This window comes from Pelodiscus sinensis, chromosome 26, assembly GCF_052426305.1.
Source record: "Pelodiscus sinensis isolate ZL-2025 chromosome 26, ASM5242630v1, whole genome shotgun sequence".
Lineage (NCBI taxonomy): Eukaryota > Metazoa > Chordata > Testudines > Trionychidae > Pelodiscus > Pelodiscus sinensis.
Genome location: NC_143077.1, coordinates 21401264 through 21414980, shown reverse-complemented (window position 1 = coordinate 21414980; position 13717 = coordinate 21401264). Strand labels below are relative to the sequence as shown.

Genomic DNA, 13717 nt, shown 5'->3' with positions numbered 1-13717 from the left:
ACCTACTCCTCCTCACTCCAGCCTCAACAGGAAAAGGGCAGATGTATTTGTACTAAGCTCCCTCTGACACTGAGACAATGGCGTTTCCCCACCACCCTATCTCCCATGTAGCCACACACCCCAGCATGCCAGTGTAACCCAGCTGAAATTGTGGCACCCCCCATGGAGCCTGCTCTCCTCCCTCCCCTCCCCCCCCCATCCCAGGAGAGAGTCCTGTGCCTTTCCTCTGAACTGGAAGCTGTGGGCAATTGTGCTGCGAGTGAGAACCCAGATGGGAGTCAGGGCACCCCGAACTCAGTCCTCACCCCCACCTCACTAATACCAGCACCCTCTCACCCCTCACCCACTCAGCACAGGGCAGGGGGAGAGAGCTGGGTGTCTCACAACAGGCAGCTGCTGTAATCTGAGAAGTTGCTCCTCCTCTCCACACTGCCACAGCCTAGCTGGGAGACAGGACACCCCAAAATGCCGGCCCACAGACTCCCCCAGCCACTCCCTCCTCCCGATGCCCTCTCCTTATCTGCTGGGAGAGATGGGCTGCTCTGTCCTCAGAAGGGAGCTGCTGCTGTGAGAGGGAGAAGGGCCAGGCAGCTCTGTGCGGGGCCTGAGCCCCCGGCTGGGCTGGGCTCGCTAAGCAGCCGTGGGGCTGTGTTACCGTGCAGATTGGAGGAAATACTGCACCCTACGGGCACTGGCTCCTGCCCCTTCTGCTGTTTGACACAGAGGCAGCAGGAGGCTGTGTATGCATGTAGTCTTTTGGATTAACCAATAAGCCCAGGCTTCATCGGTTAATTGTTTAAATGGCTCTGTAACATCCCTAGTAACAACCTTTGTGGTTTTGTTATGGAATAGAGCAGTGGTCTCCAACCTTTTGGGGCTGCTGGGCGCCTGGGGCTCGAGGAGCAAGAGTGGCTCAGGCCGGCCCCGGCGGGCGCCATGGCACCCACGGGCACAGTTGGGGACCACTGGAATAGAGAGACTGCTTATCTCCATAGTGGAGGCTGAAATTCAGCTCCTCCCTATACAATTACTGTGACCCTGGTACCTTTAATGCAATGGTCTCCAACCTTTTTAACTACAAGATCACTTTTTCAATTTAAGCACAATGTAAGATCTACCGCAAACCCAGATACCCTGTCCTGCTTCCTTCCGGCTCCTCCTTTGAGGCTCTGCCCCTGCTCTACTCCTTCGCTGAGGTCTCACCCTGCTCACTCCATCTCCCTTCCTCCCCAAGCCTCACCAGGCTGGGGTAGGGATTTGGGGTGCAAGCTCTGGTCCTGGGCCATGGAATTTGGAGAGTGGGAGGGTGCTCTAGGCTTAGCTCAGAATGTGGGATTGGGGTCCAGGAGGGGGGTGCAAAGAGTTTGGGTGCAGGTGGAGGTTCAGGGCTGGAACTGGGGTTCAGGAAGCAGGCTCAGGCTGGGCTCAGTGTAACTGAGATGGCTTCTGGGTGGTGAAGCAGTGGAGTTAAGGCAGGATTACTCCTGACCTGACCCTGTAAGTAACACTCCATGTACAGCAATGGCTCTATGGCACCATGTACTGCCCCTCATCTACCGGCACTGAGCCCACAGCTTCTGTTGGACATGGTTCCCCATTATTGATCAATGGGAGTTGCAGGAGTGGTGTCTGCAGGCAAGGACAGCATGTGGAGACCCTGTGCTCTGCCTTTCTCAGGGGCTGAGGGACATGCCAGCCTCGTCCAGGAGCAGCAGTTACCATACGGATAATTACTGCAGCCAAGACTGGTTTGGCATTTTAGAACCCACTGCTCAAAGAAGCGTAAGAGAAATGAAAATTATGAAGGGCACAGACCAGTCAAAACCCCAAACTAACCCCCTTTGCAAGCGATAAAAGGAGTAACAACCACCTCCCGTGTGTGTGGGGTTGGGAGATGAGTGAAGGACAGAGTGTTTGTGAGACTGACAGACACACACACTGTGTGAGTGACAGAGATTTGCATTGCCAAGCTCCTTCCATCATCCCCTTCTGTCTGTGTGGAGATAGAGTACAGAAGTAGGAGGAGGAGGGACACCCTGACATTAACCTCCCCCTTTCTCCCTCCCGCACCGTGTACAGGAAGCAGGAGGCTCCCAGAAGGGCAGCTCCAAGGCACAGAGCAGGAGTAGCATGACAGTGGGTAGAGGGGCAACTGAAGTGCCAGCACTTGATAGGGTCCTGGCCAAACCAGTCAGGCACCTGTCAGAGGCTCCAAGATCTACTGGTGACCAGTGCCCTAATATCTCCAAAGTTAAACCAGTTGCATTGAAATTTCCCATGTGTAATCCTGTGCTAGAGTTAGATGTTTCAGAAGATTTTGAAGAAAACTAGATAAGCTGCTTTGGGGGAAAACATGAAGATTCAAACAAGGAGGTGATTTCACTTCTTGTAGCTGTTGGGCCCATCATACCTCTAGAGGCTTGACTCAGAACTCCCCCTTCAGTCTGTCTGTGTGCAGTTATGGAGACTATGAATAGTTTGGGATATCTGAATGTGGAATCCCTGCACGTTCTGCGTACATTACCCAACTTGGAACCTTGGAACCATGACCCTCAGAACATTAGCTAAGCAGGTTTTTTAATTCAAACATTAAGCGACTTGAATTTCCCCATTACTGACGTGCACTATGGCCTGGTTTGTGGCATGCAGGGAGTCCTGCAGAGCTGGTGAGGTGATCTTCCCAGGTAGGGTATAACTCCTGCACATCTCTGAACATGTGCAGGGATAAGCTCCCCACCGAAGGGTGTATGAAGGATGCTTTCCTCCGGCCACCTACATCTACAGGAAGACTGGGATGGCAAGATACCCAGTTACTTTAACTCATTCTGTATAGCAGTTTCCTGACAGAATCGTAAATGCACACCTCAGCTCTCTGTAACAAAGCAGGGCCATTCTAGAATGCTTCAGTCTTAATCACGTAGGCCAGCTTTTCAATTTTCAGTTCAGCGTGTTGAGGAGTCCCCTGGGTTCTGCATGCTCTTGAGAATCCAGCCCAAAGTGCCCAAATTGGAGCTGCTGAGCACCGAGCATTTCAGAAAGTCTGTGCTTGGGTTACTGTGCAGGTGCCTGTACTGCTAATAATAGCCTCCCGTCTCCACCTCCATAGTAGGTGATTGGCAGAGCTGGAACCTCTGCCATGAGCAGTCACTGCGCAGTGGTCTCTCCAGGGACCACTTGCTGTATGACAGGGGAGAGGGGCTCCCCCAATTAGGCCCACAAAGAGGGCAGATTGGGATCTCATCTGGGTGTACCTGAGCCTGTGCCCCATCTAGAAGAGCTAGTGGAAGGCAGTTATCCTGCCCACACAACCCCTCAGCCATCCCACATCAGTCAGCCATTGCTCCCCAGCTTTGACACCTGGCTGGCCCAAAGGGAGTGGAGGCGGTGGAGACTGCCCTCAAATTAGCGGGGCAGTTTGCCCTTTCTGAACCATTTTGACTCTGTTTGAAGAGGTTGGACGTTCCTGCTCTCTGTGCCATGAGCATGCTGTTTGCTTATTGTCATGAAAAGAGCCAAAATTCATGTGATAACCAATCACCATGCTTAGACTAGAGAGAAATCTGAAAGAAGTGACGTCCAGGGTTAATCCTGGGTTATGTCCATTCTGATACAGTCTGCGTGGCATGGAAGGGGAGTTGGAATGCGAGTATGTCTCAGAGGATGTCTCAGAGGGGATAAGATTAAGAGATTTTAAATAGGAATGCTGTGAGATCCAGGGACTGGAAGCTGAAGTTATTAACATTCTAAAGTGGAAACGGGACACAAAGCCTTCATAGGATTCTAGTTCATTTTGGACCAGAAGTAACTGACAAATATGTGTTTATATTGATTCCCCCTACAATAGTACACCATGCTAACATTAAATTAGCAAGCCATCCGCAGATGCAATATTAAATGCTAGTTTAATTTCTCTTACTCTGAAATGCAAGCCAGAATGTCTGATTTGCTACTGTTGTGAACAAAGAAATGATTTAAACTACTTGTGTCGGGCATTATCTAGTTCATCGCAGTCTGAGTGCTTGATCTGTTCAGAACAGGAATGTTTTAGAATTTCATGGAGTTCCTTGGGTTACAAAGAAAGGTCCCTACTAAACCTTGGGACTTGAATATCCAATTGCAAAAAAGTGTGTTGAGTGAGTCTATTGGGGGGAGGAGCAGGGAGGAAAAAATTCAGCCTTGCAAACAAATTCTGGGGTGGCAGCAGCTATTTAAATCAGTGAGCCTACAGGTTGCATTATGGAATTTAAACAACTATTAATAGTAACTCTATTGCAACAATGAGTAGCTTCTAACTGCAGCCTGTCACTTGTAAACAGAGATTGTCAAGGACATATCTCTCTCATGGTGTGTCTGAACATTTTTATCTTTACAGGTGAAAAAGGCCAAGATGCAGGAATCTGGAGAACAAGACTTAAGGTGCGTAAGTACCAAGTTTGATTTTAGTGTAGGCCAATTGTCCATTTCTTGTTTTCATTGTATGCTTCAACTGAGAAACCGGTGCATGTTGCTGTGTGCATTTTTCACAAGACATGGGTTTCTCATAATTTATTTTCCTTTTGGAAAGTAACATAAGTTTGAGAAATTTCTATTTTAAACAAAAATATTCTTTGAGACACAATGAGTTTTTATAAGAATGCTAAATCTTGAAACAACATTAGCATACACTTAGAAAGGAAGAAAGGAACAATCTGTTTCACACATACAGAATGGGAAGTGACCTTCTAGGAAGGAATACTGCTGAAAGGGATCTAGGGGCCATAATGGACCACAAGCTAAATATGAGTCAACACTTTGACACTTTTGGAAAAAAAAAGCAAACGTGATTCTGGGATGCATTAAAGGGTGTGTTGTGAGCAAGACATTAGAAGTCATTCTTCCGCTCTACTCTGCACTCATTAGGCCTCAACTGGGTACCACATTTCAAGAAGGATGTGGAGAAATTGGAGAAGGTCCAGAGGAGTGCAACTAAAATTATTAAAGGTCTAGAAAACGTGTGCTGAAGGAATTGGGCTTGTTCAGTTTGGAAAAGAGAAGACTGAGAGGGGACATGATAGCAGTTTTCAGGTATCTAAAAGGGTGTCATGGGGGGGAAGGAGGAGGGGAAATTGTTTACCTTGGCCTCTGAGGATAGGACAAGAAGCAACGGGCTTAAACTGCAGCAAGGGAAGTTTAGGTTGGACATTGGGAAAAATTTCCTGTCAGGGTGGTTAAACACTGGAATAAATTGACTAGGGAGGTTGTGGAATCTCCATCTCTGGAGATATTTAAGAGCAGGTTGAGTAGACATTTATCAGGGATGATCTAGATGATGCGTGGTCCTGCCGTGAGGGCAGGGAACTGGACTTGATGACCTCTTGAGGTCCCTTCCAGTTCTTTGATTCTACATCTAGCTTTTAATATGGCACTGTAGTTCTCTATTTAATAGGTTCCAGGGAGCAGAAGATGAGACAGTTATTCACCATGTAGGGAACTCTCTGATTGCTTGCGTCTTTTATTTTAGAATCAGTGATACATGGTTTTTGCTTAATTGCTGTTAAGCACATTTTTACTTTGATAATATTAATCACTACATTTAGAGAGAAACATTCTGTACGTATCAAATCAGTCTGAGAAAATGAGGGGGACAGCTTCATGTCTCTTCTGATTAACTGGATTGTCATGAGCCCCGAATATTAAACCTGGGTCTGAACAATTTCCTGGAGCAGTTATGCTCCAGCCTTCCATGTTGATGCTTGCATGGGACCACTGTTAGTGGAATTCAGGAGCAGCTGATGGCTGGCTAACCCTACTTAAGCCAGCAGCAGGAGTGGGAAGGTGTCTGACTGTGCGCCTTGTGCTTTCTGCTCTTGTTGCTTGATTTTTCTGGCATCTGGTTTGTCATTCTGGTTTCTGGCATGACTCTGGTACCTGATTTGTGATTCTGATCCCCAGTTTGTCTCCTGGTGTCCAGACCTAACTAACTCTTAATCCCTGTCCTGTGACCCTGGACTCTGGCGCTGACCACTAGGTCTGGCCACCCACAACCCAACTGTGACCTGGATTGCTTTTGTCCCTTTACAATTCTTCACATTTGCACGTTATAGTAAAGGTTATGTTAGATTTCTGTAGTCGCATTATTTTGAGAAGATTAGCAAGTTAACACCCTGAAGGAGGTGAGGGTTTGAGGTTTGTGACGAGGTGCGAGGATATCTTCCAGAACCTCTTGTGTGTTGGTAAGTGTGAAATAGTGCAGAGCGTTTCCTTAGCAGTCTGTGGTTTTTGTTGGCTAGGAATGCTAACACCAATTGCTACAAATGTCCAGTCGTGTTAGTGCGCAGATTAGTGATGTTGGTGGCTAACATGGACTTTTATCCTTTCAGTCAAGTGAGCACCACCGAAGTCAGTGATCCGAAACCCGAACCTTCAAGCCTTGGCTCAAATCTTCCCATGTCGAGTGAAAGTAAGGCTCGCTCTTCTCCTTGGTTCTGACCTCTCGCTCCCTCCGTTGGTCTCCTGCACCAAGTACAAGCGTCTTAGTCCTGCAGCATTTACTCTATCTAGCCCATCCTACTTTTCAAATCTCATTTCTAATCAGAGGCTGCTTTTGTTCCACTAAGGATGCCAATCTGCATCTGCTTCCTCTGTTTCTCTCCCAGACTCCTTCCTGGCCTCTCCCACGCATGTCCCTGTGCTAGAGGAGCATTCCTGGTCAAAACTCACCAAGTCACTATCAGAACCTCTTTAAAACCTGCCTTTGCTGCCATGACCACAAATCCCAACTGTCTGGCCTTGGTTAGCTCGGTGACTCCCTATGACTGCTGATGCAAACACTCCTGCCTCTGTCATTTCTGTGTCTTCCCCACTCTCCTCTTTGCCTGTTCTTTTCTCATTGACTAAATCTAGATTGTCATTTCCTTGGGGCAGGGGCTGTTGTTTGGGAATGACAGACAGTATCTGCACAGGACTGGTCTCTTCACTACCTCAGCACAAACACCGAGTGAAGTCCGATATAATCGTTTGCACTGCTAATGCACAGTAAATCAGAAGCTCTCAGTGCTGCATAAGAAAAGTTTCTCTCAACCCCTCTGAGGGTAGGAAGCTGCATTTTGTAGCTGGGAAACTGATGCAGAAGCAACAACCTATGGAAGGTTACACCACGGGACAGTGGCAGCGGGGGGAAGTGGAGTGCGTCCTTTGTACTTGGTGTGGAGCTTAGTGTCATTGGCATACCGATAGCCCTGGAGTTCAGAGTGCCTAAGCATCTCCTGGCACCTTTAGCACAGATGACCAAGAGGTGACGAGATCGCCATGATCTTCCCTGTCTGAGGCCTGCCATGGTGCACTGTGTCTACAATAGGAATGTTAGAATGTGTTTAGGCAAATGTATAACTGCTGAGAAGTTCGTGTTTTACATATGAGGGGAGGCAGCTCCTATGGAGCTCCCTCCTCCCACCCTGCACTGCTGCCTCTGTATAAGAGGCTTCAGCGTGGGTGGGGGCTAGTTAACTGTGTACACCCTGGTGTCCAACACGCTAGCCACACATGGCTATTTGGCTGGTTTGCTGAAAGAAAACTGAGAGAAAGGGGCTTGTTGGACACATGTTGGATCAGTGGGAGAGCCAGACTCCAATCCCAGCTGCTTCTGACAACCAAACCCTGTGCCTCCAGCTCCCCATGGGGGATGTTAAAAGTTGGTTCAATAGCTAACTGTGTAGCTGCTGAAAAGCTCAGCGATTCCAGGTTGCACACGGCAGGCTCTGCAGTATAAAGTGGGCTCTGCAGTGAAGCCTCCCCCGGAGCTGAGCCGCCGGTCCCTGCTGACTCCACTCCCAGGGAGGCAGCTTTTCTGCCGCAATGAAACTGCCTGCCCTGGAGCCGGTGGCGCGATAAGCATCAGCTTGGTGGTTACACGCGAACATCCCTTCTCCCCATCCCACTGCCTTGCTGCTGGAGGTGTGCAGCACCCCAGCTCCTGTTGGCTTGACGTACAGTTCTGAGCACGCAGTACTTCTGTGCATCCAGCCCCTGGGTACTTAGAAAGTGAGGGGCAGGCTGTGGCCAGCTGTCAACAGTATCGGTTGAAGAGGCATGGGAAGTGTGCGGGAGAGCCAGGATAGATGCCAGTGCTAAGTGACATTTAACTGCCTTTGCTCCAGGAGCATCCCTTTTCTTCCTGCAGTTCCCTTTCTCTGTGCGCCTTTAAACTTTGGGAGCAAATGAGGCAGAGAGTCCACCAACTAGAATAACCTGCACTGTCCTGATTGATTCTCTGAACCCCGAGTGCCCTGTGTGCTAAATGAGGCTGGAATCTGGTAGAAAAACCAGAATGTGTAATTATGAAGTGTATTATAAAGCACATGTACAACATCTCTGCACTTTTGAGTGCTGGCCTTAGAACCTGAATAACCAAACCCTGTGCCTACACCTCCACTTAAATTTCCTTTTGCATTTTTAAACAGAAAAATGTGTAAATATTGGCATGTACAACTGTAATAAATATCACATGATCAGGGTTTGAACTGCAGCTCAGATGGTTGTCCAGGAGCCCCATGGGTGCTACATTAGCAGGCAGCTGAAGCCTGGTACTATAGCGGACAATCCAGCAGCGGAGGTGGATAACGCACGGAAGCAATGACTTGACGAACTAGCCCCCATTCACAGTCAGTCTGGCCCGGGATGAAATGTGGCAAACTCTTCTGAACAGACACGGAAGCTCAGTGGGTGTCTTTGCAGACTGCCCTGTTGTGTTGCCCCTGGGAGAGAGGTGAACTCTTGTCCCATGTGGTGTCCCAAGGCTTCCAGTGCCATGTGCTGGATCCAGGGCAGGTGGTAAAGCCTGCTTCTCTCCTGCTTGCTGTCACAGCTGTTCTGACAGCAGCCAGGCTGTTTCTCTGCTCCAGGAGTTCTTATCCTGTCCCAAGAGATGGGTTGAAGGGACCCTGCCTAATGTGGTGCTAAGCATGTTAAGAAGCAGGTAATTGACTAATCGTGTAGTCGATGCAATTTGTATCAACTACACAATTAGTTGGTAAGGGGAGGCAGGGTCCAGGATCCACTCACGCTGCGGCTCTGCCTTTTAAATGTAATAAGAGCCCAGGTGGCTGTGAGGGGCAGCGGTCTGGGACCTGGCGCGTACCGGGACTGCTCTGTCCTGGCTGGCGCGGGGTCCTGGACCGATCTCCGCTGCAGCTCTGCCTTTTAAATGTAGTAAAAGCAGTCCCAGCTCACGCCGTGTTCTGGACTGCTGTGACTCTGCTTCCCCTGCCCTTCACCCTCCCCTGATGTGCAGAGACAGTGCTGGGGAGAATCGGCTTTTAAGCCAGCTCCCCCCCAGCACTGGCTCCTGCTTCCCCCTCCCTTTGCTGCTTCTGATACAGAGACAGCAAGTGGGGGGAGCGAGTAGTCGAGTAGCCTAGGCCTATCAGGTAGTCAGCTATCCGCTTCCTTCCCTGTGTGGTACTACCAGAGGGAAAAGGTGAGCTGCCGGGGCCATGTGTTTTGGGGGCAGGGGAGAAGGGTCTGGAGGCAGAACCTGACTCAACTTGGCGTCATGGTCTCTCTAGCTGCTCCGGTAACAGCTGGGTTTCAGGCAGTTAGCACAGTGCACGTTGAAGTGAGGCATTGGGCCCAGCGGCACGTGTAGAACTGTAGAATGTTCAGGGGATTTGGCACATGGCCAAAATCAAAGTGCACAGTGAAGACCAGAGATGCTGGTGTTACGGTCAGTGAAGGGACAACTTGCTGCTCTGAACGGTGCACTTCTTTGCGGAGCAGAAGTTACATTTTCACCCTGCTTACATAACACATGCCTGTAAATCTTTTAAAGCCAAATACCCAAAGCACGCACTCCAAAATCTTCATAAGCTACCTGGTTTTTCAGGTTAGAACACAATGTGGGCCATGCTAAATGTTTCACTCTGATTCATTAAGATTTTGTAACTTTTTTTGAAATTGTGTAATTTTTAAAAAAATCCTGTTTTCACAATTTTGCTGTGTAAAATGTTTCTTTTTCAGTTCTGACATGCACTGATTACATCCCAAGGTCACCAAATGATTATACCTCACAGCTGTATTCTGCAAAGTAAGTTGAATTGCTTCTAAATTCTATAACTGCATTTTTCTCTAAACTGTTAAAAACTTTTGATGTAATTATGAACGAAGTCCTATATTACAGAACTACTAACTATGGTGCATAACCTATCACTTCAGTCCGTGGTTTTCAAATGTTGGGCTGTGGTTTATGTAAGCTGCTAGCTGGCCACAAGATGCTTTGTTTACTTGAGCGTCGGCAGGCAGAGTTGCTCGCAGTTCCCAGCAGCGTGGCCAATGGGAACTGCAGGAAGTGATGCAGGCTGGCCGCTGGGAGCGGCCATGCCTGCGGATGCTTTAATCAGCTTCTGCACCAGATGCCTCCAGGATAGCTAATGCTATACCAATTTTTCATAAAGGCTCCAGAAGCAAACCCTGCAATTACAGCCCAATACTAACTTCAGTACCAGGCAAATTAAAATTACAGTAAAAAACCAGAATGACCAGATGCATAGATGAACATGATTTATTGGGGAAGAATCAACATGGTTTTTGTAAAGGACAGTCATCCCTCACTAATCTATCAGAATTCTTGAGGGGAGTCGTCAAACATTTGGACAAGAATGAGCCAGTGGATGTAGTGTACTTGGAATTTCATAGAATCATCAAATCACAGACCACTAGAACTGGAAGGGACCTCGAGAGGTCATGAAGTCCAGTCCCCTGCCCTCACAGCAGGACCCCAGTACTTTTTGCTTTTTGTCCTGTCCTCAGAGGCCAAGGAGAACAATTTTTCTCTCTCTTTCTTGTGACCCCCTTTTTAGATACCTGAAAACTGCTCTCATGTCCCCCTCAGTCTTCTCCTTTCCAAACTAAACAAGCCCAGTTCTTTCAGTCTTCCTTCATAGGTCATGTTCTCTTGACCTTTAATTATTCTTGCTGCTCTTCTCTGGACCTTTTCCAATTTCTCCACATCTTTCTTGAAATGCGGTGCCCAGAATTGACACAATACTCCAACTGAGGCCTAATCAGCGCAGGGTAGAGCGGAAGAATGACTTGTCGTGTCTTGCTCACAACACTCCTATTAATGCATCCCAGAATCACGTTTGCTTTTTTTGCAACAGCATCACACTGTTGACTCATATTTAGCTTGTGGTCCACTATAACCCCTAGATCCTTTTCTTCAGTACTCCTTCCCAGACAGTCGCTTCCCATTCCATATGTGTGAAACTGATTGTTCCTTCCTAAATGGAGCACTTTGCATATGTCCTTATTAAACTTCATCCTATTTACCTCAGACCATTTCTCCAGTTTGTCCAGTTTGAATCAGTTTGAATTATGGCCCTTTCCTCCAAAGTGGTTGCAACCCCTCCCAAGTTGGTATCATCTGCAAACTTAATAAGGGTACTCTCTATGCCAATATCTAAACCGCTGATGAAGATATTGAACAGAACCAGTCCCAAAACAGACCCCTGCAGAACCCCACTTGTAATGCCCTTGTAGCATGATTGTGAACCGTTAATAACTATTCTCTGAGAACGACTATCCAGCGAGTTATGCAACCTGCATATAGTAGAACCTTTAACATTGCAGAATGGTATTTTTAGACAACAGACAGGAATTGCTGCATATGTGATCCAGTCCAGGTCAGGGTGAAGCCAATGGAAAGATTTCGATTGGCTTCAGTGGGAGTTGGGTTGGGCCTTTAGTGATCACTAAGCGGCAAGATACCTTAGCAGTGATTGAGAGCAGTGTTCCTTTAAGCTGCTTGGCAGCACAGCTTCACTGGTGATTAATCAGCCCTGCCCAGTCAGAGCCTGGAACACTGACTGGGAGTGAGGTATTTTAGACTTTGTGCTCAAGGTATTCAGTGAATAAAACTGGACGTGAGTGAAAATGAAATAATTTCTTTCAGTATAAAATCAGATACGTTGGAGAGAGAGAAAGGGGTAACATTTCCCAAATGCATTTAACTGATCAGGAACCCAAACTCCATTGACTTTAGTGAGATTTAGAGTCCTGTGTCACTTAGGTCCTTTTGAAAATTGTACCCATGCCGAGGCCCACTTGCTTAAGAGTTTTGAATAAGAGGAATGGACCTTTGAATTTGGGGAAATGGTGCAGTGTCTGGAACACTGGCTTGAGAAACTCCTGGCAGTTTGCTGATGGGCAGGCGAGCTGTTGCTTTGTGAACAGTAATGAGCCTCTTCAGTCTTGAGCCTTCTCTCTCAGCTGGCAGTGCATCAGTAGTATCTAGCCTTAGGCTATGGGAGCACAGGTTACAGTGCCAGGTCCCCCTCCATCTGATTTGTAACTGGGGGGAAAAATGTCTCTTTCCCAACAGTGGTTCTCTGGCTGGTGGGGAGCAATGAGGTATCTAGGCAGGCCCTGTGGGACTCAGAAGATTTGAGTTCAGATTTCCTGCATGACCCTGGGCAAGGCACTCATTTTGTTTTAGCCTCAGTTCTCCATCTGTGAAATGTGGATAATAGTCCCTTTCTTCTACTTGGTGTGTGTCTTATTTCTTTAGGACCCGTCCTGTAAACATGTACCTGCTTGACTTTAGCCATGTGAGACATTTTCTGAAATCAGTGGTTTCTCTGGTGTGAAATTAACCATTTGCATGAGTTTGTAACACTGGATTTAAGATTGGATGCTCTTCATGGCAGCAGCTGTTTCTTACTGTATACCTGTAGGCTACGTCTACACTGGCATGAATTTCCGGAACTGCCTTTTTTCAGATTTCAGATTTTCCGGAAAAGGAGCGTCTACATTGGCAGGCTGCTTTTCCGGAAAAGCCTTTTTTCGGAAAAGCGTCTGTGGCCAATGTAGACGCGCTTTTCCGGAAAAGAGCCCCGATCGCCATTTTCACGATCGGGGCTTTTTTCTGGAAAAGACTACTGGGCTGTCTATACTGGCCCTTTTCCGGAACAGTGTTCCGGAATAAGGACTTATGCCCGAGCGGGAGCAGAATAGTTTTTCTGGAATAGCGGCTGATTTTGTACAGTAGAGCATCGTTGCTTTTCCGGAAATTCAAGGGCCAGTGTAGACAGCTCGCAGCTTATTCCGGAAAAGCGGCTGATTTTCCGGAATAAGTGGCCCAGTGTAGACACAGCCGTAGAGTACCTACCACCAATGGGCCCAGATCTCAGTCAGGGGCTCTGAGCGCTACGCTTAGGGTTGCCAGATGGTTTAACTAAAAATACCGAATACCTCCCTTCCTCTCTTCTCCCTCACACCCCCAAAAAAAACCCACCGGGGGAAAAATTCTGTTGGGGGGGAGGAGAAATGGGGAGACCAAAGTTGTTGAGGAAAAAAAAGGACCCTGAGAGTTAAGCAAAAAAAAAAAAAATAATAATAATAAAAAAGCATGTCCCCTTTAACAAATCCTTTTGAGGCTTTATGCTGGTGGTCATCTTGTTTTCTTGCTCTGAGCCAAAAGACCACTCCCCTGTGGAACCAGGTAATCGGAGCTGGGCCCGGTTGCTGAGTATTGGTAGGGTTGCCAGGTATCCGATATTTTCACCTCCTGGCAAGGGAAAAAAATCAGAAAATACTGGACATTTTAGGTATCTGGTATTTTCTGAATTTTTTTTTTACCGGACAGGAGACGAAAATACCGGACTGTCCGGGTAAATACCGGACTGTCCGGGTCAATACCGGACTGTCCGGGTCAATACCGGACTGTCCGGGTCAATACCGGACTGTC

General features: G+C 47.8%; 1 protein-coding gene across 7 annotated transcripts in view; it reads left to right on the top strand.

Annotated features, from left to right (window-relative positions):
* The window catches only part of EYA3 (EYA transcriptional coactivator and phosphatase 3), a 157485-nt gene that overhangs the window by 59466 nt on the left and 84302 nt on the right, over positions 1 to 13717 (top strand). For 3 of the 7 annotated variants that reach the window (XM_075908768.2, XM_075908766.2, XM_075908767.2), the window contains 3 exons: positions 4373 to 4416; positions 6360 to 6439; positions 9994 to 10060. In XM_075908768.2, the coding sequence (XP_075764883.2) occupies positions 4373 to 4416; positions 6360 to 6439; positions 9994 to 10060 (191 nt within the window). Of the gene's footprint in view, positions 1 to 4372; positions 4417 to 4962; positions 5065 to 6359; positions 6440 to 9993; positions 10061 to 13717 lie in introns of those variants that run through there. The other 4 variants (XM_075908770.2, XM_075908771.2, XM_089773470.1 and 1 more) reach the window with 3 other exon arrangements.